The 27,554-nt window shown below is 41.8% G+C and overlaps 1 protein-coding gene across 2 annotated transcripts; it reads left to right on the top strand.

Annotated features, from left to right (window-relative positions):
- The first annotated feature begins 1,653 nt into the window (after positions 1 to 1,653).
- Positions 1,654 to 27,364, top strand: vps53 (VPS53 subunit of GARP complex). Of its 2 annotated transcripts, none has more exons than XM_069147964.1 (22): positions 1,654 to 1,780; positions 2,167 to 2,247; positions 3,596 to 3,645; positions 3,740 to 3,806; positions 8,978 to 9,064; positions 9,639 to 9,754; positions 10,745 to 10,864; positions 12,743 to 12,821; positions 12,908 to 13,051; positions 13,179 to 13,321; positions 13,814 to 13,955; positions 15,153 to 15,251; positions 15,379 to 15,473; positions 16,540 to 16,782; positions 19,922 to 20,069; positions 20,367 to 20,449; positions 20,532 to 20,610; positions 20,810 to 20,958; positions 21,044 to 21,113; positions 21,334 to 21,471; positions 26,004 to 26,108; positions 26,684 to 27,364. In XM_069147964.1, exons 1-22 carry the CDS (start codon positions 1,694 to 1,696, stop codon positions 26,852 to 26,854), a joined length of 2,496 nt encoding a protein of 831 aa, XP_069004065.1. In that variant the 5' UTR covers positions 1,654 to 1,693; the 3' UTR covers positions 26,855 to 27,364. The 2 variants fall into 2 exon arrangements, with proteins under 2 accessions (XP_069004065.1, XP_069004066.1); XM_069147965.1 differs by having other exon boundaries at positions 15,156 to 15,251.
- Positions 27,365 to 27,554: the final 190 nt, after the last annotated feature.

A 27,554-nucleotide genomic window follows, 5' to 3' on the forward strand; every position in this document is an offset into this window, starting at 1 on the left:
GCTGCTCTGTCCCACACTAACAATACAGTCCAGTCATCGTTTCCATCTTCTTGTACTCTGTCTTTCCTTACTTGTTTTTATGGGCTCCACTCTCATTTGTTATAAGTGCAACATCCTTTAAATATGTCATAAAACACTTGTTTGTTGATTCATTTTTGCAACTTTGTCCCATGAGCCATACAATCATTTGTTTCATGCGCCCTCATTTATACAGTTTGTCTTTGGTTTCACCTAAAATGAACCATCACGCAAAGTGTTTTAAACCTGAAGGTAAAATGAGGATAGGGTATATTACACCTAATTTCTTCTAATTCTCTATTTCTCCTTCGACTGTTATTAATCCATAATAATAATAATATCGAGAAAAATAGGATACCACCATTCATGTCTTCTTACTCTATTTTTCTTCTTAATCCTCCGTCCGTTCTTTAATGCTTTGTCTTATTTTCTCCTCAATCTTCTATCATATTCTGCTTTATCACTGCTTTCTTCTCTTATCTCGCCTGTCTCGCCCAACTTCTCTCTTTTTTGTGTAGCTGTTTAAGAGTACTAGAATCTCTCTGATGAGAAGAAAGACAGCAGTGTAGAAGCTGGGGCTTTATGGGGGCATGTTCTGTGTGCACGCATTTGTGTGTTGTGTTTTCTTGTAACAGCAGGAGGCACTGCTGCTCTGTAAATGACAATGTGTGCTTTAGATGATCCCAATATGTTACATTACATTTCATTTAGCTGAAGCTTTTATCCAAAGCCACTTACAATAATGTTGCTGTGGTGGTCAGTTTCTTTACCCAGGTGTTGGAGGCAATTTAAATGTATTAAATTGTTGTTGCTAGAATGAGCAGGCACATTGTATATATTGTACATATGTGACATGTCAGGAAAGATCATGATATGATTCTATGAGAATATTTAAAGACTTGTGGAAGGAAGACAGTGGGCGAAGAGGTTGTAGGGTTGTATAAAATTTAATTAAGATTATTCTGAGAAAAGGATTTTCATCAACTCAGCTCATGCAAGGCTTTAGTGGATGGAGGTGGAATAAAAAGTCATAAGTGCATGTTATTTTAAGGGCTCTTGCATTCGTTGACATTTGCCTTGCATTATTGTGACATACCTCCCTCTGCTTTAAAGAGAAATGATAGGCTATAATGATGCCTCCTCATTAACTCACAATTTTGACTGCTCCTGTGGGCGCTAGAGGTCAAGATCCTGTGAGGCCAGAGGGAAGGCATCATCTGTAAACAACAACAGGTGCAGCTCTGCTGTAAGCGGCAAAATATGTAAGATGTGAAGATCCAAAAAGGTAATACACAATTGAATTCCCTCGCTCCATGTCTCCTCATGTTGGTCTGACTTATGCATGAACTTATCCTTATGATTGTTCATATAAATACCTAATACATCATATCCTCTATTTGACATCCTGCCCTCATATTTTGGCGATAAATTAACAAAGGCCTGAACTATTCGTCATAGTTACCCCCCTCATGAAGAGACCTCGCTCGGAGATGAAATGAGCCTGTCGGGCAGCAAAGGAAAGCGGGAACCAAACGTGTGTGTTTAATTAAAATAAAATGCTCTGATTTTCGACGGTCCTGAAATGCAACTGTTCTCGTCGCGTCATCGAGTCTCCCAGAAGCCTCCTCACCAGGAAGTGTTGCGCCGAAGAGGTCTTTGGCTTTTGTTTTTGACAATGATGGAGGAGGAAGAATTTGAGTTTGCTGAAGATCTGGAGGCTATTTTGCATCTAACGCCAGAAGTGCAACTAGCCATTGAACAGGTAGCTGCACGACCTCGTTTCCACTAACCTTTCCTGGACTGAAAATAATAACGCTGTTGTTGTTGTTGTTGTTGTTTGTCACGCTAACGCACGGTTAGCCGTCCGCAGGCTAACCAACCAGCGGATGTGACACTACTTTATACCTCACAGCTGTGAAACATTTGAATCCTCCACATTGTTATCGCTGTTTGGACCGCAGAAAGACCCCGCCAGCTAATTTAAATGCATCAACGTCAGCTAGAAAATGACGCGCGACGAAGCCGTCTTCACCTTTCACGAGTCACACGCGACTCCTCAAACGTCGAGTCGGGTCGCGTTTCATTTACCACGAGGTTTGGATGTTCACGAGTTTCTGACTGAACGTCGTTCCGTCTCCTCCGTTAAAGGTCTTCCCCAGCCAGGACCCGCTGGACAGAGCAGACTTCAATGCCGTGGAGTACATCAACACCCTTTTCCCCACCGAGCAGGTACAGTGAAGTGGCGCAGGAAGGTCCGCAGCCGGGCAGGCTTCCTCTGATAAAGTGACAGCTTTTGACCTTTGGTTTCTTGAGAATTACCTGTGAGTTATATGCAAAATATTAGCCCTTGTTTCTTTGGAGACATTTTAACTTGTCGCTGCGGGAAAGAAGCACAGCTGTTACTCAAAACAACAAAACAAAAAAAGCAGCATGAACGGATTGGCTTTGTTCTGTTCAGGTGTCCCAGTGAGTAAAGGCAATGTAAGGTGAACCAGCACAATAGCAGCACCCACGGTGAACATTAGGCTCCACAGCGCCGGGACTAGGTTCAGGTGGGTTCGGCTCCATATGTTCAGGTCATTCACATTTCCTCCGTCACTGTGTCACAGCGTCGTGAGTACACGACCACTTGGTTATGAGCCTCGGGATCTTATACCGCACAATTTAGAGCAGATGAATGAAATCCAGCTGTTGTATTAGGACGTGTTATAACGTTTTATTTGAAAAAAAAAAAAGGAAAAAAAAGGCTTGATGATCTTTGTTTTATGACTCAAACACTTTCATTCACATCCAGAGACGATGCATAAATTGGAACTCTTCATCTGTGCATAGATGAACATTTACTTTTTTACTTACCAAATATATCTGTTTGGTCAGATGGAATCAAAACATGTGTGGCCTGTGTGACTGTGACATGAAGTTTTTCGATACTCAAATACAGAATGAAAAGGTGACTCAAGGTCTCAAGAACTTCAGCATGAGTGGAATATTTCATCGCGACAGTGATCCCTAACAGAATCACACAGCTGCATTTTTAGTTTTCAAATTTAAAATGAAAGTCGCTTCATTCGTCTCGGGCTTTGGCCAAGGTCATTGTTTGTAATCATACGACATTACAGTGATACTGACCAGGAGTGTATTCAGGTTGGGTTTTTTTTGTATACTGTACATTGGTAATATTTTCATCTCCATCAGGGGTCACTGTAACCATACAGTACCATAAATGGGCTCAGTCGTGTATACATTTCCACCTTGTTGTGTTCTGATGCATAATACTTTAGCAGATGATTGTTACACTTGCCCTGCATATGAAGCATATACACAGTATAATTTAAACAGATTCGTATAATTTGAAGCAAAGCCATGAGCGTGTTTATACACAAATGTATTAAATGCAACAGTTTTGTGTAAAATGTCAGGATAATGGGAGACAAACACACAAAACATCAGGATAAGGTATCAACATGGCATCAAAACAGAATTTTACAGCTTTGAGTGAAACATAGTTTTTTTATAATGTGATATTATGCATTTCTTAATGTTTCCTGGACTTCTTTTCTTGTTATTTTCCCCGCAGTCTTTGGCGAATATTGATGATGTGGTAAACAAGATTCGTATGAAGATTCGGTGAGTTCATGTTAAATCATTTTCTTTGGTTTTTTGTTGGTTTTTTTTCTACCTTCAATGTGACTTAATTGCTGTTTTGTCTGACATTTGACAGGCGTCTGGATGACAACATCAGGACGGTGGTGAGAGGCCAGACTAATGTGGGCCAGGATGGCAGACAGGTTAGTGGAGCTGCAGGTCATAAAGTGACATACTGTAGTGGTTACTAAGTTGGAAAATACAAAATTCTGTCAAGATTTTTATATCAATGTGGCTACAAAAAAAACCAACACATTGCTTTTGTTTTCGTCACGTGAGTAAAGTTTTAAAGGAGTCCTTAAACAATATTGTGTTTGCTTTTTGTTTTGGTGGTAGAACACAAAAACTGAAAATTTACACAGGAAAGTGGAAATGTTCCCAAAGGTGAATTTTGTTGGTCTGAGAAGGAAAATAACGAGTCTTTTATTATACAGAAAATCAATATAAAAAACAGACCTTGTAGACCTTTTGGGGAGAGACAGGGAGGGGTTGATAACATACATGCATAACATGATTCATCAGGGTGTTTTAACTTCTCCTGAAGTTTGAATGGTGCCATTGGTTGTAACCAACCCAGAAAGCCATGCACCTCCCCCCGTCCTGCTCTTACTTCTCTCCATATTGCTTCCATGGAAAAGGACAAGATGACTCAGATCCATTGCCACAGCTCAAACTGCCCCTTTTACGGAAAACGCGTCTGTGAAATAGATTCCCGTGTGTAAATACTTAAATGTCTTTCTAACCCAGGCTTTTGGACTCCTTGCCTTTTCTTATGGGAGCATGATGGAAACAAGCACTGATTTAACCCAGGTCTTTGCTCTGTCAAGGGCTCAAAGGGAATGTGACACCTGATGGGTGAGCCATGTATGTTCTGACCAGCTGACATGATGAGGTGTGTGTTGTCGTCGGGGTGTCTGGCTCAGTGGCCCCGTCTTTCCCAGTGAGCTACCGTTTGGTAGCGGAAACACTCTAAATCCCCTCCAGACCAATAACATTAAACAGTCACACACAATCATTTTAGTTTGTTTTTCCAACCCCACGGAGCCAGTCCAACATTTCCAGCGGGAAAATGCTTTCTGCAGATGGAAAGACGGAGAGGTGTTCTTTTCAAGAGGGTGACTGAAACATACAGACAGCAAAACAAAATAAAACCAACAAGATCAGCAATCTAGTCATTTCTGCTGTTGACTGAACTCACTCACTGAGCCGAATGCGATCACCAGGTTGAAACCCGAGATGGTAACGTTTATGGAGAAGGATGGAGGGAGCCAGTTCGGGAGAAAGAGAAAGTGGAGGCGGTGTGGGGAACGACTTCCCCTTGTTTTGTTTTTTTTTTTGCTGTAGGGAGTCAGACATTAATAAGCCTGCCGGTGGAGAGTGTGGAAATGTGTCTCTTTTAAGTGTTCAAACTATGGCAGTAACCAGATATGTAGTGTGTTGATGGTTGTTTTACTTTTAACATGTTCTTTTTTTTTCTTGCTCACATTCTATTGAAGTGTCTCCCTCGGTTTACAGTTGATGTGATAAACGCTCTGTTGTAGGACGAGAGATTGTTTATATAAGACGAGGCGAGGTGATACATTTTTATGGTGATATAATGAATATATGACATCAATATTTTTTTTTGATAATTTTATGAAGAAAATCTTAATTATTCTTAGAGTAGGGATGTTCCATACGAGATCATCCGCAAATATATATCTATAAAAAAAAAAATACTTGCTTGTTGACATATTGCCATCATACCGTAACACGGTGTGATTGGAACAGCGTGCCTTACGTGTGTTTACCTCATGCACAGCAACAACAAGCGTGGCTAAAAGCGGCTCGCGTGTGCAGGAGTTAGAGCCAAAGAGAGGAGCCACCTCAGTAGTGGGGAAGAGGCTCGGTCCCAAAAGATCGGATCAACAACAAACTACAGTAATGGAGTTTTTGTATGGCTGGTTTCACCCTGAAAACACACGGGCAAACTGGTGACGGTACGAGTGACTGTAATACATGGTGTCCGGTAGCAAAGAGACAAACTGACTTATACAGAGGATTAAAAAAAAAAAGAAAAAAAAAAAAAAAAGGATTTAATGTGGTCTAAATATCACCGAGGCTTTTTTTTTATCTAACGTGCCGAAGAAGAGGGCAGATTGTTGGAATTTCCTCACCAGTCTCTCACAGAATATATGTCTGCTTGTGGTCTGCCAGCCCACCACGTACAGCTGCCAGTGTATCATCCCGCCTGCCAGTTGTCGTGGCAACGGGGATAATGCATGCACACCTGCTCCACAGTCAGCTGAGCCCAGTATCATGGTACTAATGAAGAGGTTATTTTGAATTCATCCGTTTTTGTAATGAAAATGAAGGATGTGAAATCATTTTGGTTTGAATCCCATTTGTGCGAGTCTCAGTTGGAGAAGCTCATTAACAAGGCCAAACATTTGTTATCACTTACGGCCTGCCATTCATGTTCCTTAATTAATTGATTACTGCTCAGGCTTATGCCTTGTAAGCTGCTTTGCACAGCACTCATTGCATATAAAGTGTACAATCGCACCCTCTTTCACCCTTCTGCTGAGGCGGTGCTGCTTGCACAGTTGGCAGCTTTGCATCTGTGTTTCCCTTTGGTGTGTGCAGTTTCTTCTTTTTAAAACGTGGTCTGTCACTATCCTCTATGTCCACAGTGCCGGGTGGTCTTCCTATAGAATCCCCTTAATGTAAATATTTAATGTTAACCCAGAAAAGGCTGTTCACAGCTTACATCTTTAGCTCTGTGGCACTCTGTCTTTTTTATGTCTCATAAACCATTTTGCAGTGTTTATAACTTTCTGTTTTCCATATTTGCTTTAAAAAAAAAAACGTCTGCGTCGCGCTGCAGATTCTATGTGTGTGCTTCAATTATGTTCAGTGACTTTTTCAATACAGCCTCCTAAACCTGACTATTTCATCATCTGCAAACACCAACTGTGCCAAAAGTTGGTAGTTTCCAGAGCTAAATATGAAGGGAAAATTAGTAAAAGCCTGTTTCTGTTTATAATAGAGTGCATTCAAAATGTTGCCTTTGATATTTGAAGACAGTGAGTGAGCAAGTCTCTCTTAATTGTCTCCCAGAAAATGTTTACATGAAGCTCAGGCATAGTTCCAACTGTTAAAATAGCGCTGTTGGGTTAATCGGATTTATTTAGTTTGGCCCAAAATGCAGAAGAACCATTTAATATGCCCTCTACTTTAGAAAGCTGCACTGCACTCTGCCAGACGGAGAAGTAAAGTTCATCGCGAGCATGTTCAGACATTAAGGAGAAGCTCCCCACTTCTTGTCTAAACTATAATATAGCCTGTGTGTGCCATGGAACATGTGCTGCTTATTGCATGTTAGGGATCCACTGGTTTGCATGTGTGTGTTTGAGTGCAGATAGCATCTCTGGCATGGAGGAGCCTGCTGGGCAGTGGTCTCTCTCAGCTTTCCTCAAGGCTAAATACAGGAAATGAGTGCTAGGAAGCGTGCCAGATTGCTTCAGCTGAGTCTGCATGAGCGACAATTGCAGCTTTGGAAGTTCTGGCCTCTTCTGCATACGCTTTGTTTGCTCAAGAGCTTCTCCAGGGAATCTCTTTAAGGATTCAATGACGCTCCCTATCTCCCGACCCTCAGATCAAAGAGGAGCTAATTACTTAACCTGCCTTCCTTTTTCCAATTAATTCAGCCAATCACCTAACAACCAAAGGGTGGTGAGAAGAACAAAAAGAAAGAAGAATTTTTCTCACTTCGACTAAAGGCTAATCAATCCCACAGTGTCGGTCTGACCTCCACAGAAAACGGTCTTGATGCAAAATAACTTTTGCGTAGATTAGATGAACTTAGTTTAAATGCATTCAGGTTGTTGTGACCTGATCATATGCTGTCATCTTGACTTTGTGTCACCATTGCACCGTCACCAGTCCCTTCTCTTTAACACCACTCAGGAAGCAAAATTAATCTGCTGCTCTCAGTGCAAACTGTATTAGTGTGTGTGTGTGTGTGTGTGTGTGTGTGTGTGTGTGTGTGTGTGTGTGTGTGTGTGTGTGTGTGTTTGTGCGCACATGCACAGTTTTGCACTGTCCACTTGTTTCTTCGAGGTGCTTGTAAAAGTGGTAAATTCCTTGCACAGCTGGTGCCGGCTGTCAGCATTCCTTTCGTGCGTGTGCACGCGCGCGAGTCCGAGGAGAGTCCGAGTTGTGTCTGCAGTGCCGCCACAGCATCAGGCCAAATGAAGCCAATTACCTTGGCGTCAGATGTCAGAGCAAATTCTTTGTTTAGGACCATCAAAGAGCAGCTGCCATGTCACATGACAGGGGAAATATTAGAATAGCACTCCGGCTATCTTACAATTGTAACCGTCTCATGTTATCTAATCTGGCCGGGCTTTATAGGCTGCTAAACCTGCTAATGATCTCTTTAGCCTTTATGGTGACAGCCTCTATGCGGAGCTTAGCCTCATGGCCTTAAGACCTCTCAATGCTAGCTGTCCAGATAACTCGTCAATTAGACGCACAATTAGTGTGTTTGACATTGCCCCCGTTCTAGAGTTAGGAGATAGCATGGCAGGATTATTTTTCACATGGACCAAAGCCAGTGGTGAGGCCGGAAGAACAAAATATTCCGTGGAAATTTGACCCAGAATACCACAACCACAACTGACACACAGATATTCCACCCAACACCTGCTTAACAAATTATTAGGAGTAACGCTTACTTTTGTGAAGGAAATCTAACAGTAAGTTATATTTGGGGTTATTAATTTTGGATTTAAAGTTTTAACAAGAAATAACATTGAAAAAAAAACAACATCATCATTTATCATCTGCTGCTGACAGGTTTTCCATGTTCTCTGCACATGAATAAAAACATGAACAAAGTATCTGCCAAATGAATAAATGTAAAATAAAATGCAGATCATCCGACATTTCATGTATGAAAATACAGACATAAGAAGACACTTTAGTGTCCATTTATTATTTTGATTCATTCACACTTTTGTAGTATAGTGTTTATACTATGCCATAGTGAGTGGCAAAGGGTAAGGCATGAAAATTGAAAAAGTTATGACTACAAACACGCGCGTATTGCACCTCATGCAGAAGCACCAAACAGTGAAGGACTTTTTCATCTGTTCGAATCTATAGTGCTCCTCTGGTGGGCGAGCCAACAGGTAGAAAACTCTATAGATGTCCACTCAGTCGAGCCTTGACAGGATAACTTTCTTCAAACAGTGTGTGAGCGTAAGTGTCTCTAGTGATCCTCAGTGTGTGTTCTCTGTGTGTTTAATGTTGCTCTGTTTGTTTTGTACAGGCGTTGGAGGAGGCCCAGATAGCCATCCAGCAGCTCTTTGGCAAAATCAAAGACATTAAGGACAAAGCAGAGAAGTCTGAACAAATGGTACGCACGCACACGCACGCACACACACACACACACACACGTACACACACACACACACACACACACACACGTACAGACGTGGTTTGCTGAAGCTCATCAGGGATATGACCCTTGTACAGGGGAGCTAAGTACACCCCTTATAACCCTTCTGGTACACTGGGGCGAGTTATTTAAAGTAAAAGGTAATGCACTTTCCATGTATCTTCCTGGTGTCTGTGTGTGTGTGTGTGTGTGCGTGTGTGTGCGTGTGTGTGTGTGTGTGTCAGTGAGAGTCTCAGGAAGGCTGGGTGAGTAGAGAAAAGAGAAGGTTGGGGAGGAGGGGGGGGATTGGCAAGCAAAACCCTCCCTTCGGAGGCATGTAGAAGCAATTGTTTCTCCAAGCAGTGGGTGTGCCGTTCATCTTGCTCTGTTTGTCTTCGTCCTGTTGCTCCATCCTGTCCACCGCTCTCTTACATTTGTTCTCCTTTTCGTGCTTCCACCTTTACCATCCCTGTGCTTTTACTTCTTCCTTCCCTCAATGCTGTTTTCATCATCTGGGTTCATTTCTCAACTTGTCTGACTTGTTCCTGTGCAGGTTAAGGAGATCACGAGGGACATAAAGCAGTTGGACCATGCCAAGCGCCACCTCACCACTTCCATCACCACCCTCAACCACCTGCATATGCTGGCAGGAGGCGTCGATTCTTTAGAGTGGGTACAATTGCATCTAACATCACAAGACTCATAAAAGTACTTTTGAGTTGTATATCTGTACGACCTGCACCCAGGGTAGGGGATTAAGTGGCTGCTAGTACAAGGCAGGTTTTGTATCAACCTATATACAACAATTCATGTGTTTTCAGTCATTTTGACAAAATCATTGGCCTGGAGGGTAAAACCTTCCACGTCATACAGCAACATGTAAATGAACTAAAAAAACAAGAAGAATCCTATAGAATTTCATTTTGTTTTAGAGGGATAAAAAAGAACATTGGCTCACCCTTCCCAAAGCTTAAAGTAATAATGTCAAAGATTTTTTTGTCTTGATAAATCTCTGTTAGGTCACTGCCTATAAGTGGATGAGGTAACACAATGGGGATTAAGCCTTTGGCCCACTGATGAAAGTTTTTGCATTTGCACTATTGGGAACTGAACGAGCTGAGTGTCCGCTCCCGGGTAAAATCATAAGCAGCCCAAAGTTGGTGACGCATTTTCCAGTTCTCTGGGAAATTAATTCCAAAGACACAACTGCTATAGCCGCTTATCACCACAGGTGCCGCCAGAGAGAACCAAATTGTAAAATTTGCATTCGCTCACTTTCGCAATATTAAAAGTGGATGGGCTGGAGCTAGCTTGTTATCACGCTGTATTCAGTAGACATCTTTGCAAACCAGTTACCTTCTAAACCAGTAAAACATCAGAACTGCTATTTTTTTTTTCACATTCTCTTGAAAATGTTTGTTAAATTTTTTTTTTAATCTTTTATTCTAAAAAATCTTACACATGGGACCTTTTAAGTGAACTCTGTTTGAAATATTTGTACATTTGTAAGTGTGGAATATGGATACACATATTGGCAGAAGTGGTTGGCTAAACCCCTTTACAACTGTAGTTGTAAAAAAATAAAAAAGATTATAATTTTTTTAAATCGCCATGTAAATATATTAATATGAATTGTGTATACGTGTGTTTTTCTTCCAGAGCCATGACCAGAAAGAGGCAGTATGGTGAGGTGGCCAACCTGTTGCAGGGAGTGGTCAACGTGCTTGAACATTTCCACAAGTATATGGGCATACCCCAGATCAGACAGCTCTCTGAACGGTAACTAATAAACCTACTCGCTCACCAGTGGTGTACGTGCTTACATAGGGTTAATGAATGTATAAACTGCATTGCGACTGCTCTCGAGCACTGGGGTCAGTGCCTTGCATAACTCCAGAGCTCGTTTCCAGTAGCCACAGGTTGATCTCTCCTTACAGCTGAAATATTCCACTGCTGAACTGCTGAAGTGGTTACAGTAGTTGGTGTGGTAATTGGCGTATTACATTATATTTTTGCAGATATACACATGCACAATCCCCCACATCCAGGAAAACCAAGGAAGGAAACTCGCTCAATAGGGTTTCATGGTGCCAGTATTTCTTCCATTGTGAGAGAGTAGGGCCACACTCTCTGTATGTTCGTTTTTGTGCTCCCTCGTGTGTGTGTGTGTGTGTGTGTGTGTGTGTGTGTGTGTGCGTGCGTGCGTGTGTGCGTACGCGTGTGCGTGCGTGAGATGCATTCATCTCACTATGCGCTTAAATTGTTGTCAGTCATGTAACATTTAGCTAATTGGTACTGTTTGTTCTGTCTTCAGTCAGACACGCCAATATCTGAATGTTTAACCACACAGGAAGTCACACAGAGATTTACACACATAATCAAACACACAGAGAAGCTGTTATGCTGTTGTTTCCCACAGCTCTGACTAAATTTCCATTCTTGCTAATGTTTTCCAAGAACCCCGGCATCAGTTTGGGACACATTAGCCAGCTTGATATCCAGGTTCAAAGCGTTGCCGATCCTCAAAAAAAACAAATAGAGGATGACCCTTTGTTCTGTTTCGATCGAGGTGTGGTAGTCAGTGTTCCCAGCAAATAACAGCTGTGTGGAAGAAGTGACTCCGCTGGAGAGACGGGCGAGAGGAGAGACTCAGGGAAGGGAAATATTTGAAGGCAGGGCTGACAGCTGGATGCAAACGGTGAATAGAGAGCATGAAGACCACTCTGTGAGAAACACGGACAGACAACAGATGCAGACAAGAGAAGGATGCACAGACAAGCAATAAATCAGACAAACATAAGCAACAATGGCTATATGGACAGGATTAGTGACCAGATGTGAAGTACAAATGCAACATAACTGATAAAACACCCCAACAAAATGAATGTGAAGGAAGTGCTGTGTTGAACTGGGTGATAAAGTAAGAAACAAAAAATTCAATTCAATTGTTTCTCATCTAAACAAATAACTGTTCATGTTTTCATAGTAGAATAAGAAGTGACTAGTGTAAAATGTCTACAGGGTTATAGGCTAATACTCACACCAGAGCTAAATTTGACTTTTCTCTATTTAATTCACTGAGAAATGAGTTTTGTGCCCAGGCAGGACTTTGAACCATGACAAAATGGAGTCAGTGCAGCTGTCACCTTTTGAACAAGGTCAACTTTGATTATTTTTTAATAAGCCTTTTCTCACTCATCACTTCCTACTTTTCCTCCCTGTTTCAACTCAGCTGGGACACAAAGAGATGCAGTGATTGGCTGTGTTATAGCTGCACCCGGTTTTGCCTGTATGTGCACTGAGTATTCTATATGCAGGCAAAGACATCAGATAATTATGTCAGCCAGAGAGTCGGGGTGTGGGATTTGAGTCTCGTGCTCTCTCAATTGCTCCTGTTTAGTCTGAATGATGGTCATGGTTTGGGTCCTTTCCTTGGTTAACCTGGCCTTAATGCTTAATTAAACTAGGGAAGGTTTCCCTGTATGTTAGCTGAAATGGGCCACAGTGACGAGTGAGTTAAACCTTCAAGCCAGAGAGTGAAGCTTCAAACTGTTGGTTATTGTAGACTTTCACATGGAAATGTTGTTATTTCAATATGAGGTTGGACTAATCAAGAAAACAATATTGTTTAGTGACAATGTTTTTTGTCCTCTGTAGAGTAAAGGCAGCGCAGAGTGAGCTGGGGACTCAGATCCTGGCAGATTTTGAAGAATCGTTCCCCTCTCAGGGCTCCAAGGTAATATAAATTGATGTTCCTATTTTTTTTTTCCCCTTTCTCCTATAGAAATGTTTTACCTTTTATGTGCCAATCCATTCACACAGAGACCAGGTGGACCCAGTAACGTGCTGAGAGATGCCTGTCTGGTGGCAAATGTGCTCGATCCGCGCATCAAGCAGGAGATCATCAAAAAGTTCATCAGGCAGCACCTCTCGGAATATCTGGTCCTCTTCCAGGAAAATCAGGACGTGAGTAAAAATCGGATTTGTTCACTGTTAAGTTCCATAATGACAGGATCCTGGTTTCATCTAAACACCCAATTAAAAAGGATGTTTGGAAGGTATGAATGCAGAAATATCCCTCCCCGATTCCCAGGTTGCTTGGCTGGACAAGATCGATCGCCGCTATGCCTGGATCAAGCGGCAACTGCTAGACTACGAAGAAAAATACGGACGCATGTTTCCTGAAGAGTGGTGCATGACGGAGCGTATTGCCGTGGAGTTCTGCCACATCACCAGGTAAAGACATACAACACAGAATATAAAAGGAGGCATTTGTCGACACAAAGCTTCAGTCATAAATCACTTGATATATAATTGGTCTCATTAACGATGATTTTTTTTGAATACTGTGTCTCTGTCCAAATGATGAAGAGAGTGAATTGAATTAACCAAGCAGAAAATGCAAAATTGGCTTTTAAGGACTTTTCAGCTTTATGACGTGAACCTCGCATGCCTGCCATGACTTTGGGATTTGGTCCAACAGTTGACTTGGTGACCTACATGAGCAGTGACCTTGTGTCTTCTCAGTCCCCTCAACTGCATGACAGAACAGAGCAGTGGGCACTGTGGTGTTCCTGGCTTTAACTGTGTGGATGCTAAATGGATAGTTGTAAGACTGCAGTTATATACTAGAAAGGATCAGTGAGAGCATTTTGGGACGTGAAAATGTAGAAATCAGAGGTAATATGCTCAAATTGACACTATGTGGCTGTTTTGGGTGTTCCTCAGGGTGGAGCTGGCCAAAGTGATGCGAACGCGGGCGAAGGAGATCGAGGTGAAGCTGCTTTTGTTTGCCATTCAGAGGACCACAAACTTTGAGGGTTTACTGGCCAAACGCTTCACAGGATGCACCTTGACGGACACACCTGGAGTAAGAAAAGCACACAAAGATCCACAATACATGACTAACAATTAGGGCTCATCGAGATATTGATATTTTATTGTATTGCGATATGATACTAAACGTTGTCTTAGATTCGGTGCATCGTAGTTTTGTGTTGCGGGATAATTGTTTTCTTAAATGCTCCATTTCAGCAAAGTGATGTCATTTTCTGAACTCACCAGACTGTTCTAGCTGTTTCACTATTTGTCTTTGCCCACCTAGTCATTATATTCACATTACTGATGATTATTTATCAAAAATATCGCGTAAATATTGTGTGAAAGCATCAATAGTCATCCCGACAATATTGTTGCAATGTCGATATTGAGGTATTTGTTCACAAATATTTAGTCCTCATCATCCGGCCCTACTAACAATACAGCTCTGAAAATACAGCTGAAAATGTACAAACACAATTTAAGGTTGAGGACAAAAAATTAGATCATAAATGCAACGCAAGTGCACTCTTCACGGACAGCTTTACTGCTTTAGAAAATGTCATCCAAATATGACAAAGATCAATCATATGCAGGCAAGTTCATGAATAATATTTACAGTTTCCCATGAGAACTAAACGCTTGCTAAAATACCTTCATTTAGGTTTCGTTGCAGTTTAAGTAAAATAGTAAGATGCAGATTGATCCCGCTGAGTCAAAACATTTATTTCTTTATTTGTTTTTGTTCGTACCACCGTATCATTTACATGTAACTGCTGATTTAAAGAGATGTTCTACACTCACACACGGACTGAGTGGACTGATTGTGTGGAAGCGGAGGTGGAAGCGAGACGCACAGAATGGACTGATTGAATGAGGCACGTTTAGTTTTGTTGGGTCCAACTAGGCCAACCTTGTTCGGAGCTGATAATCTTTAGGCGAGACAGAGTCGCTTATGTCTGCGGTTCAATTTACGCCCACGCTTGTTGGGTTCTGTAATTCGATCGGGGGTTTGGTTGAGTGGAATTTTATAATCGGGCGTGCAGTTTCATCAAAACCTCGCACGAAATCATCTACATAGTCATGGACGAAGGTGATGAAAGCTGGAGTTAATTTTAAATGACCTTGTTTATAATTTTTTTTTTTTTTTTAAATGAAAATGTCCAATGAGAGTCCAACCTGTTCTGTGTTCTACTAACTGAGCTACAGAGATGTGTACTGAAGTTGTACTGTGTCTTTATTTGTGCAGCAGAAGAGGCCGGAGAGTCCACTCGAACAAACCAATCCCTTTCTGGAGGAGGAGCAGGGAGATGATGTGAGCAGAGAAAAGGATGAGGATCTTGCTAAGGTGAGTTGACCTCGTCTTACATTGTTTGCAACATAAAGGTGAGGTCAGATGTTGTGTCCTCCGATGTAGAGCTTTCTTGAAGCTGAATACGTTCACTTATCTCCCTAAATCTCCTCCACTCTTTCAGCCCAGGAAGCCCAAAGCTCAGGACAACCCTTTCCATGGCATCGTCTCCAAGTGTTTTGAACCTCACCTATACGTCTACATAGAATCCCAAGACAAGTGAGCAACAAGCACTCGTTAAAACGATCTAATTGGGTCGCGGTCCGCAGACCCAGAATTAGGAGCTAGTTGTGTGTAAAGCTGGCACATGGATGCTTTTTCCACTGCCCCTGCATCAATCAGAGCCCCCTCCTCCTATTCTACTTCATTGCCTCTTCTGTCTTTCCATCCCTTGTCCCTGTGCAAGCCTCCGTCTCCACTGTGGCAGAAATGTTTCCCATTAGCCCCACAACCACAGACACTGAGAGAAAGAGAGAGGGAGGTTGAATAAGTGCTGCCACAGCAGATCTGCCTATTCTTCCCTCCCACCTCTTTATTTATTTTTTTATTTTTGGTAGCCTCTTTTTGTGTAATTTATGTCCATTTTGTCAGTGTCTTCTTGATTATTTTTTTTTAATTATTTTTTTTCCTCATTATGGTTTTCTTTCTTTTTTTTCATCTTTCTGCCTGTTTTTTTTTTTTTTTTTTTTTTTTTTTTTTTTTTTTTATAACCTCCCCTTCCTCTTATTTTACCACCATCCTTAACTTCTCCATCAGTCCCTCCCCCAGTGTTGGTGATGGCTCCTGAAACTGAACACAGTCCTGGGACTACTGTGTTTTCATGCAGCTCTTGGCTCTTGGCTTTTGGCTGTTCGGAGCGTTAAATGCTGTTTGTCTGTCCAAGGGGAGAGGATTGACCAACTTTGTGGGTGCAACCTCATTTTAGTTCGATCCAAAGGCCTTAAACAAGCAAGGGCCAGATCAGCTTGTCTCCAGTGGGACATGGCAGAATAGAACAGTGGGCTGCTTGTTTTGTCCTTGGCTTTCGTTCATTGATTCAGGAGGTTTGGCCACACCAACTGGCTTTGGACCTGTTGACTGTAGCAAGGAGGATTTTGATACTTTACTCCTATTTAGCTATCTGGCTTTTTGCCTGTCTGCTTGTTGTTTATTCTTTTCTTTTATTATTTAGGGTTAAGCACCAATCAGATGTTGTTATTGTTTTTATCATATCCAAGCTCCCCTGTGTGTGCATGTGTGTGTGAACCTGTGTGGATTTGGCTGAACATTTTTTGGGTATCTGCAGGAACCTCGGCGAACTGATTGACCGGTTTGTGGCTGATTTCCGAGCACAAGGACCACCAAAGGCGGGCACGGAGGAGGGCGGAGCCGTCCTGCCCAGCTGTGCGGACCTCTTTGTCTATTACAAGAAGTGTATGGTGCAGTGCTCCCAACTGAGCACTGGAGAACCTATGATCGCCCTTACAACAATCTTCCAGAAATTCCTCAGGGAGTACGCTTGGAAGATCCTCTCTGGCAACCTGCCCAAGTAAGACTGGTTTGAGTTTGGTGATTTAAACAAGATATGCATTTAATCTACGTTACATTGTTAGCTGTACACTGTATATAAAACTGGACCACGGTCTCTGGGTCTGAAAAGTAAAGTCGATGCAGAAGTGCCTTAAAATGAAGTACCGCTGAGGGGCTACTAGGGGCTGGTTTAAAAAAAAAAAAAAAAAAAAAAAAACTCTTGCTCCAATAGACTCCCAGTCAAAGATCCGCTTCTCTCATGAGAAAGTGAAATGAAGAGAAGCATGTTCGGAGACAGGTCTGTTTTGATTGACATGCATTGGGTGCAGTCAGGTTGGTGTAGGAGGGCGGGCATTCTGTCCTCAGCCACTCCTCCCCCAGCTCCACCCACTTGTCCAAATGTGGTCACCTCTGTCTTCAAAAAAATCACGATGCCGGCAGCCAAAATGCCTGACTCAAGACTTCAAAAAGCATTTTACACGCCAATGAGTGACGTCTCAGTGCATTGCTGCTTGTTCTTAGCATGCTGCTGGAGGCTGTTTTCAGTGGGTCAACTTTGCCCCATAGTAGAATCAGCACAAAGAGAGATTCAGTTTATAAATATATGGTAATTACTAGCATGACATTGTTAAAGAATGCTGAATTGACACTATACATTTGACTGACATTGTCAAATCAAACCGCTACAACATCTAGCCACATCTCAAAATTTCCTTTAACATGCAGCCATGTCAGTTTCTGAAGCCGGTATATAAGTTGCTAAATATGTCCTGCAACGGCGTGTACATACTGGCAAGTGGCTAATTTGAAGTGACAGGGAAAGACCTCGTGTTATCTCTTGAAATTAGCTCGTTAGCGCCTATGTTGAAAATTGTAGTCCCTTTAATCCGTGACCAGGAATTTTAACTCTGTATTATTCTGACTGAAGATAGTTTTAAAGTCCGTCAGTATTCTATTTTTCTTATTTTCAACAAATACTATGGGGGGAAAAAAAAACGTGATCAATTAATTTGTCAAATTTGGGAAATTAGGAAGTGACTTGGCCTTTTTGTAATGAAAGGATACATTATATTTATGACCTTTTCTTAAGATTAACAGTTTCTGTAGGAAAAAATGAGCTTGGAGCTGAGTGCCAAAAACCAGGTAAAGAAGTTGAAAACTGTAATGCCATCCCTATTTTAAAGCCTGACGAGGTGTATGCTTTGGGTATACTGTATTTATGCTTCGTTGACTTACATATCACCTGTCACCGTGGTGGCTGCAACTTGCTTGTTCCTTTTAGACTTCCTTCTCTCTGTGCCAGATTATAGTAACTCTCAAGGATGCCAGCAGCAGCAAGCGTCAAAGATTCCAAATGTTCCTTCAAAAAGCTGTCAATTATTCCACATCTGTCTATATATGTCATTTTGAAGACCAAGATGAGTACAATGGAGACGATTGTAAGAAAAATAAATATTAGTTGTTTATAATGCGACAAAAAAACAATTCAAATCATATGGGAAAATATGTAGAAAAAAAGCTGCAGTATTTCCAGGCTTTCAACAATTCCACTTCATAAGAATCATCACATTTTTCTGGGCAGTGACACAAACACAGATTTATTTGGGAACAACTCTTCGCAAACAAGCATATCACGCCCATATTTGTTCATTGTTTCGGTATGGTGCTGCGGCTGCTGAGGAGTTCAGTCCACACTGTGTTTGATGGATTAGGGTGGCATGCCGTGAACGATCTGGAGTTGGTTATGTTATAATATGCTACTAGCAAGAACATCTCGGGCTCACTGGTCACATTAGAAGTCATCTCTAAACACACACACACACACACACACACACACACAGAGGCCTGCTCTCTCTTTCTCAGATATACATGCATGCTAATTACACACTCCACTGCCTAATGCATACCATATTTTAAGCTGTGTACAAACTCTGTCATAGATGCACTCAGGCTGCTTAGAAGTGTGTACACTTATAGACACACCCGTCCAGGGTGGTGTGCTGTGGATTGGTTTTGCGAGGTTTTGTAAGGGGCCACTGAAAGGAGCTTTGAACTATGTTGTGGATTTTCCCACGTATCTGTTATGAGGTTTATTAATGACTAAGACACCAACGAAGCCTCGTTGGCCTCGCATCCCCATATTTGCATCTGTTTGTAGTTATGCCCATTGTTTCTCAGAAGCATAGGGGGTCCACGTCAGTCAGTTTTAGGAGGATCAATACACTGCATCTCGATGTTCATCGCTCTGGATGGGACATGATTTTTTTCGAATAGCCTATTCGAATAGTCATTCAAATATATAAAAAAAAATATATTAGTGTATGCAACTATCGTTCTTCCTTGTTTCCCCTGTCTTTTTTTTACCGGCCCCTGCCTGTAATGTATTAGTCCCATCAGAAGGCGGCGATAATACACCTAAAAGCTGTTGGCCGGCTGTCAATAAACAACACAAGGAGAAAAAGAACTTGCTGCCACCAGGCTCTGAACTATTCAAATAGTTAAATAGTTCAGAGTGATTTTTGAATAGTATTTTTGCTTGAAAAGCCCATCCTGATTAATCACAACACCTAATTTCTCCAATTCGATTTCTCCAATTCTTCCTATAACTTGACAGCATTGTGCTGTAGTCATCTACGATCCTGTAAACAACATGATGTCCCATCAAAAACATGTAAAATACACAAAGACTGGCTGCAGCTACATCTTTGGATATTTGTAAATGTTGATTTAACACAAGGACTAACGCCATACCACAGCTTAATCGGAAATATGTAGTTAATAATAGGATTCATGTTTATTTTCATACCAGTTGAGAAACACAAAGTTAAATTATCAAATAATATATAATTATAATATAATAAATTATAATAATATATATTTTTCACACATTTTTTTTTTTTTTTTTTATCATTTAGTCTATTTGATTGCAGCAGTAGTAGACATGGAGATGGGACATGCAGGGAAAGAGATGTAGTTATGGCAACAAAGGTCATACCACCAAAATATATTTTCAGAAATTATTGATTGGGGCCTTTTAAAGTCGTTTTTTTTGTCCCTCCTCTTTAAAGACTTCTACTCCTGTATGTATCTTTTTGCTCTATCCCTTTCTCTTTTTAACGTGTGTTTTTCTCTCTGTTATGTTGTTTATCTCTATCCAGATCAAGCAGTAACAGCGGGGGTCTCACCATTAGCAGTCTGCTGAAGGAAAAAGAAGGCTCTGAAGCTGCAAAGTTCACTGTCGATGAGCTCTGCCTGATCTGTAGCATTCTTAGCACTGCAGAATATTGTCTGGCTACCACACAACAGGCATGTACACAAATTCGTTCACGTAAAATGCGTGCCTTTTAATTATTTTTATATTAGATGGCCGAGAAATAATACGATTCCTGTCATGACGGCAGTTAACAGACCGACAGTGACAGTTGTCATTACAACACAACCTGAAAAGTTGTGTCCTTTCTGTTGCTTTGCGACATACATGAAGCAATTTTTAGTCAGGCTTTAAAAAAAGGCTTTAAAAATCTATGAGCAAATGCCCTGTCTGTAAAGAAGCTTTTTACGTGTTCATGTCTTTATTATTGATTTTGTTTGCATTTGTTGCAGCTGGAAGAAAAGCTAAAGGAGAAAGTAGATAAAGTCTTAGTGGAAAGAATTAATTTGACCGGGGAGATGGATACGTTCAGCACGTAGGTAGCAACTCCAATAAAAAAAATTAGACTACCTTCTATTATGTGAAGACTATGTTTTAATAATGTGATGTTTTCACAGTGTGATCTCAAACAGTATCCAGCTGCTTGTTCAAGATCTCGATGCTGCCTGCGATCCTGCTCTCACTGCTATGAGCAAGGTTGAACACAAACCCACACATTCAGCTCATATAGTTTATAAGATTGGATTTGAATACAATTTTTCTAAAGTTGTATTTTTACGCGAAACCTTAAGGAGATGCAAAAACCAGATGATGAAACAGAAATTCTAACTGACATCTTACCTGTGTGTAATTTCTGATACTAAGGCGTTCGCTGTCCTTTATTTCTCCCCCTCAGATGCCGTGGCAGAGTGTGGAGCATGTGGGTGACCAGAGTCCTTATGTGACGTCAATCATCATGCACATTAAACAAAATGTGCCCATCATCAGAGACAATCTCGCCTCCACACGCAAATACTTCACCCAATTCTGCATCAAGTTCACAAAGTACAACACACACACGTTTATACTACAATCTGTACACCATATTTAGAGGTTCTTAAAGTTGATCTCTTTCTTTTTTTTTTTTTAGTGCTTTCATTCCTAAATTCATCAACCACCTGTTTAGATGTAAGCCGATCAGCATGGTGGGAGCTGAACAAGTAAGTTTGATTTACCCTAAAATCTGTGAAATGAAGCTTCATCTTATTATCTTACTGTTATATTACTGTGTGCACCTTATTGTGTTTCTATGCTGTTGTGACAACTACATTTCCCCACTGTGGGATTATTAAAGTCTAAAGTCTAAGTTTAAATAACTGGTCTTGTATACCTGAGTTTCTGTCTTGTTTAAACTACCCCCTCCCACCTCCCCCCCACCAGCTCCTCCTCGACACACACTCCCTAAAGACGGTCCTGTTGGATCTGCCCTCCATCGGCTCGCAGGTGGTCCGCAAGGCGCCAGCCAGCTACACCAAGATAGTGGTGAAAGGCATGACGCGTGCAGAGATGATCCTTAAGGTGAGTATTGTGTGTGTGTGTGTGTGTGTGTGTGTGTGTGTGTGTGTAAGTGTAATAAGCTGCTTATTTTTGTGCAGCTTTCATGTGCAAATTTGTGTAAGAATGAAAACTAACCCAGCCTAACCTCACTCAGATGAATGTTGGAAAAACACTCAACCTAACCGGCTCCTCGGAGCACTCAGGATTACTTTAAACAGTTTACCTTTCATGCATAAACTCCGAATGAGCTCGCATCTTTAGCTGATGGATTTTAATGAGAACCTGAGCTTAGCTCTAAATACAAGATAGTTCAACATAGTATCAGTGATACACCGTCTTTATGGGACTCTTTGGATTTTATGATATTTAACTGCTAAATTCATGCCGGCCATTTTTACAACCAAAGCTTCAGTTTTTGACCTTTAAAGGCTCAGAACTTGAGATGGATTTTGTGTAAGTGCAGTCGGAATGGCTTTTCTTTATCTCTTGTTTGCCGTTCAGCAGAATTGATGTTGAAACTCTGACATATCCTGTTAAACATGAGCTTTGGTGCTGACGCTAACACTTGACTCGGAGAGAGTCTGGCACAACCTGCAGCTAACTGCTTTTCCACTGATTGAGGTTTCATCGTAAGAACCAGCTACAGACTGAACAAACATTTCTCCTGTGAGAGTTTGTGGTTGGACTGGCGAGCCAGCTTGAAATGTTTGTCTTGACTCACTTGAGCATATTATCTACTTAGAGTTTATTTTGGACAGAGTAGCCATTTAATGGTGTCTTTAACCCCACTCACAATAGCACTTTATGAGCATGTTTCCACAAAATAACCCATCTCACGTGAGGTAAGGAGAGAATAGGAATTGGAGCTCATGCACTACTGGTTTAATGAATGACAAACGGGCCAACACAAGACCCTCACACACACACACACACATATATGTTCTTTAACCCAGCATGCGGTTGACCTGGAATCAATGGAGAGGTGCGAGTAAGTAAATAAGTAAATGCTTGCAACCATGCGTTTACTCGCGAAAACGCACACACCCTCACAGGCAGAGCACCGTGGTGTGTATTGGATGTTGTTTTCAGCGAGGAGAGCAATCAGAGGATTCAGGCAGTTCGCCTCACCTCAGAATTACCTTATGACACTCTAGAGGGCACTGGTATGTGGCTGCCACAGATTAACCCCACCCTAATTAACTGTCCCAGGAGTGAACAGAAATGCACACACACACACACACACACACACACACACACACACACAGACAGAGTACACGACGCCTGGCTGTTCCTTGATTTCCCCTGGACTCCCAGGAGGCTGTCTTTCCTTCCTGAATTTAGACTGTCTTGATGTTTATAGCTCTGTGACACGCTCTAATCGTGGTTCGCCAGCCCGGCTTTCCCAGTGAAAAAACACTGGATCGATGGCAGACTGTATACAAAAAAGTTTTGATTCATGACATTGTTTTGTGACCGCTTTTCCACCCTGTGTTAAATTCAGGACTTCAGGCACATGAACTTGTCTCAGACATAGGAAACCCTTTTAACCATTTCACATTTGATTGTCTCTTCTGTTTGTCTTCTGCTGAGAAGCTCACTGTTGCCTGTGGCCTGTGTCTTTTAGCCCTTGGGAAAAATTCCCTGAATGTAAATACATGAATTTCCACTCATCTGCCGCACATTAAAGAGGCTAGAATTTTATAAATGCACTCACATCAGCTCACTAATGTCTGTTTTTTTTCTGAATTTGACTGCCAGCGGACCCCTTCAGCTGGAATATGATCTATGTAGGGTCTGAAGAACTCTCAGTTTAGCTGACACTGCATGAAAACCTCTGATTGATTCACGTGTGTTACTGTGACGGCAGGGGACAAAATAATCATTGTGAAGGCTAGAAATCTGATACCAGGAGAGATATCAGAAGAAAAGCAAATGCACAAAATTCTTAGGAATACTTGTAAGTGATAGGTAAATGATGCAATCCTAACAACACTTAGATAGAGAAATAATGCTGCACAGGAGTGTAAAAATCTAGAATATTTAGAAAAGATATCGTCGCCTATATTGTTTTACCTCTGGGAGAGTTCTCTGGATTGCGTCAATCCCACAAAAAGATTTCTTCTCTGACTATTTTGGGCCTTGGAAAAAGAGCAAAGAGAAGCTTTTGTACTGTGGCCAGCACTTCAGCCATCGACTTTGTGTAACATCAAGGTCCCTTACAGGTAATTGCTTCCACCTTGGGCTGAGACTGAAGCTTCTGAAAGACAAACCCATTGAAAGAAGGTCAATACAAGTGTTCCTCCGCCGAGCCTCAACGATAGTTTTAAATTACACTCTGAGATGCTGTGGCTTGAAATTAAATCTCGTCTACCCCCGCCGAGAAACTGCAGTTCAGTGGGAGAGTCGAAGGAGCACTTTAAGTATTTAAAGATCACTTTGAGATTTAAGCAGATAGACCATTGCAGGGTTCCTTGTACTTTTCAATTAAACATGAGCAGTCAAAAGTTCTCTGAAATGAAACACAATTGTTGTAAATTAGATTTATACACTATAAAGTTCAGATGGATTAAATTAGGGTTTAATAAAGCTTGTTTCTACATATTTCATGGTTGCATCAGCAGTTCTTAGAATTGCATGCTATATGAGCTGACCATCATTTTAACTCGCAATCTATTACCTCTTTATTCTTAAAAGTTTTATGCAAGCAATAATAGATTTGGTGTTGAATTGTTCCGCATATGCAAAGCTACATATCTTACTGTATATGCAGTTATATTTCTGGTGACATGGATAATGTAAACCCAGTACTCACTCTCCTTTTAGCCCGGTTTTGTCTCCGGTGACTCCTGAGGAAAGTATCTTTAGCTGCTAAATGCTCCACAATGGTCAGCAGCCAGTTGCTTGCTTTGTGTCTCTGCTAGTTGGGACTGGGCAGGTAGTGCACGGTGGGTTTATTGGGCCTTGTCTGGTAAAAAAAAAAAAAAAAAAAACAGATGCCTGAGGTAACCAGCTTAAAAAAAAACAGTAGGACCGAACCAAAACAAAGAGCTGAAAGATGCTAAAACGGTCCATAAAGCTGAGGAGAACTGAGGAGATTCTGGATTTGATCATTCTGGATGGGTACATCACTGCTAGAGACCCCCATTGGACGTCACATGTCGTTTTTTGATCTGTAGGTTTTGTAAAGAAAAGTAATTCACGTTGCTTTCGAGTGATGCGGTATTAACTCGCACTTCAGTTTTCAGAAGAGCGTAATCATTGTGATTTTCAGTTTCCACTAAAGCTCCACTCTTTTATCTTTCTGTCGCTGCCAGAGTGTCTGCTTAGTGTGTAAAAGATGAATATATTTGGGCTGTCTGTTTAGAGAGCCAGCTCAGTTCAAAGTACATAGGATTCCTTCTGGCTGTCTGAGACGGCCTCTCCTTGGCCGTTAAGACGCCTGTGAGACGTGGCTGTTTTCCGCACTCTCCCAGCCCAGCCCACCGTAGCTCCAGCTCTCTCTCCCACTTCTGAAGTTCTCTTCTGGGGAGTATTTAAAGGGTAACCCCCAACCCCACCCCTGTTCAGCCTAAATGCACCCCCCCCCCCCACACACACACACACACACTCTCTCCCAACCTCCCCCAAACACACACACACACACACACACACACACACACACACACACACACACACCCTCCAAACTCTGTTTCTCTCCCTTTTTATGCCCGTTTTCATTCTTAACTCCCTCTCCCCCTTTTCTTTCCTTTTTTTTTTTTTTTTTTTTACAAGGTCCCTGCGGGCCTTTCCCTTGGCCTGGCTCCAGGACAGTTGCTAAGTAAATCACTCAGTCAGCAGGGATCGTAAGAAAGCAAAGAATTCCACACGATCCTGAGCCTTTTCATGCCGGCTCTTCCCTCTCTTTCTCTCCTGCTTGTGATTCCTCCACTCACAGCAGCTCATCTTCTCGTGTATTTAACCTCGAGTGAAAAGAGAAGTAAAGCCCAAAAGGCCAGATTAAGTTGTTTTTGAAGTGAAGGATCGGAGAAATATTTTGTGAGCTGGTCCCTGGGTGCCTGAGATGGGAAGTGGGGGGTCTGTCAGCCATGTGTTGGTCTGCCCTCTTTGTAGCAGCTTCAGGAAATACTATCCAATCCACATTTTCCACTCAGTCTCTATTGTTGGAAAAAAAAGAAAAATCAACCAAAAGAATTCAATCCAGAAAGATGTGTGCCCCATTAGACGTTTTGCCCGCTCTTGGCTAATGCTGATTTTTGCCCAGACTCATTATACCCCAAAATAATTACCGAGGAAGCTAATTCTTGCCCACTCGTGCGTGCAATAATTGGTGTGTAAAAGGAGAAAAAGTCTGAATAGTGAGCATCTAAAAATAGAATCATAGTCTCGACTTTGTTTGCAGCTCGAACTCCTTGGTTCTGTCAGTCGTAGCCCCCCCCCCCTTTCTCTCTTTCCTTTTGCCCCATGTGGGATCATTTAAAGATCTCCTGGGTTGTCCCATGATGGTTCACAGGAAAGTAGTGGTGAAACCAACATTAAACTCTCCTTTTCCACAGGTTGTGATGGCCCCGCATGAACCGCCAGTGGTGTTTGTTGATAACTACATCAAGCTCCTGGCTGACGGCAACCCAGAGACCTTCCAGAAGATTCTGGATATGAAGGTCAGTTGCTTTGATTCTACCACTAATTTACCTGAATAGATTACAGTTCAAAACGCGCAACCTCTCGTAAATGTTGTTTCGCTTTTGTTTTTGTAAGGGCTAAACAAACGAGATATAACATGCTGATTCATGAGTTTTCAAAGATTTCCCGGGAGTTGGGTTTTGTTCCCTCTGGATGAACGCCAGCTATTTAACCTCTGCTTCCAGCCTTTACGCTAAACTAACCGGCTGCTAATTCCTGCGTTATTCTGAACATACAGATTTGAGAGTGGTATGAATGTTTGACAAGAAAGCCATTAAACATACTTCCCACATTTTCAGACGATTTCTTTGACATCCTAACTTTGCATTTCCTTTTCATCCGTTCTCTTTCATGTTGTCCGAATACGTTTGCATTGCCCACGTTGCCGAAGCTTTTACGGTGACACAACATGCTCTTATTTTTTGTGCCTTCCCGTCTTGTCGTGTACTTTATACACTGTGATGTGTGTGTGTGTGTGTGTGTGTGTGTGTGTGTGTGTGTGTGTGTGTGTGTGTGTGTGTGTGTGTGTGTGTGTGTGTGTGTGTGTGTGTAGGGTCTGAAGCGCAGCGAACAGAGCAGCATGCTGGAGCTCTTCAGGCAGAGGTTACCCACTCCACCCTCTGGAGGCGACGGCGGCCCCTCTCTGTCCTTCAGCGCCCCCACCCCCGAGCAGGAGTCCTCCCGCATCCGCAAACTAGAGAAACTCATCAAGAAGAGACTGTGAGGAGACACACATTGAAATCACATCTTTGAAAGTCAAGAAGAGTGTAGGCTGGGACGGCCTTCAACTTCCTTGCAGTCATTCATCTCAAAGACTCCATTATGCTCTACTCTGTTATTGTGGAGATTTACAGAAAAGAGGCAAAAAAAAGTTGACTGAATTTTCTGACTGTTAGTAATATGAAGCGGGGTTGATACTGGATTATGAAGAAACTTCCTCAACTTTCTGTTGTTGCATACGTCATGTGCTTCTGTAATTTTCCACCTTTCTTTTCATGACACTAATGCCTGGAGACTTTGTCTCGTCAGTTCATTGCTGCGCAGTGTATTTGCACTCAGAAGACCGAATGTAGTGTTGTTAACTAAATTCTGCTCAGGCGGCCTCCGGCTGCTTCTCTGTGACACATCTAATCCAGGGTGATTGTCGTCCTAAACCTGATTTAATTGAAGTTGATGTTTTCAGAATATAATGCACTTCAAGGATAGCCATCATTAAATAATGGGTTGAAAGTTGTGTGTGTCTCTGCCATCCATTAAAGGGGGACATGCACAGTAGGTGTTGGGATTGCCAAACCTGGGACAAAGACGATCTTTGGACTACCTCCATTTTTCAGGCAGACGTATGGTTGTCTTTGACCAAATACTGCAGTTTGTCTTACTTTTTTAACAGTCCAAAATATTCTCTGATAATGTCTCCTTTGCAC

Source organism: Embiotoca jacksoni, unplaced genomic scaffold (genome assembly GCF_022577435.1).
Source record: "Embiotoca jacksoni isolate LCO1_2020_lvr unplaced genomic scaffold, fEmbJac1.0.p SCAF_14, whole genome shotgun sequence".
Taxonomy (NCBI): Eukaryota; Metazoa; Chordata; class Actinopteri; family Embiotocidae; genus Embiotoca; species Embiotoca jacksoni.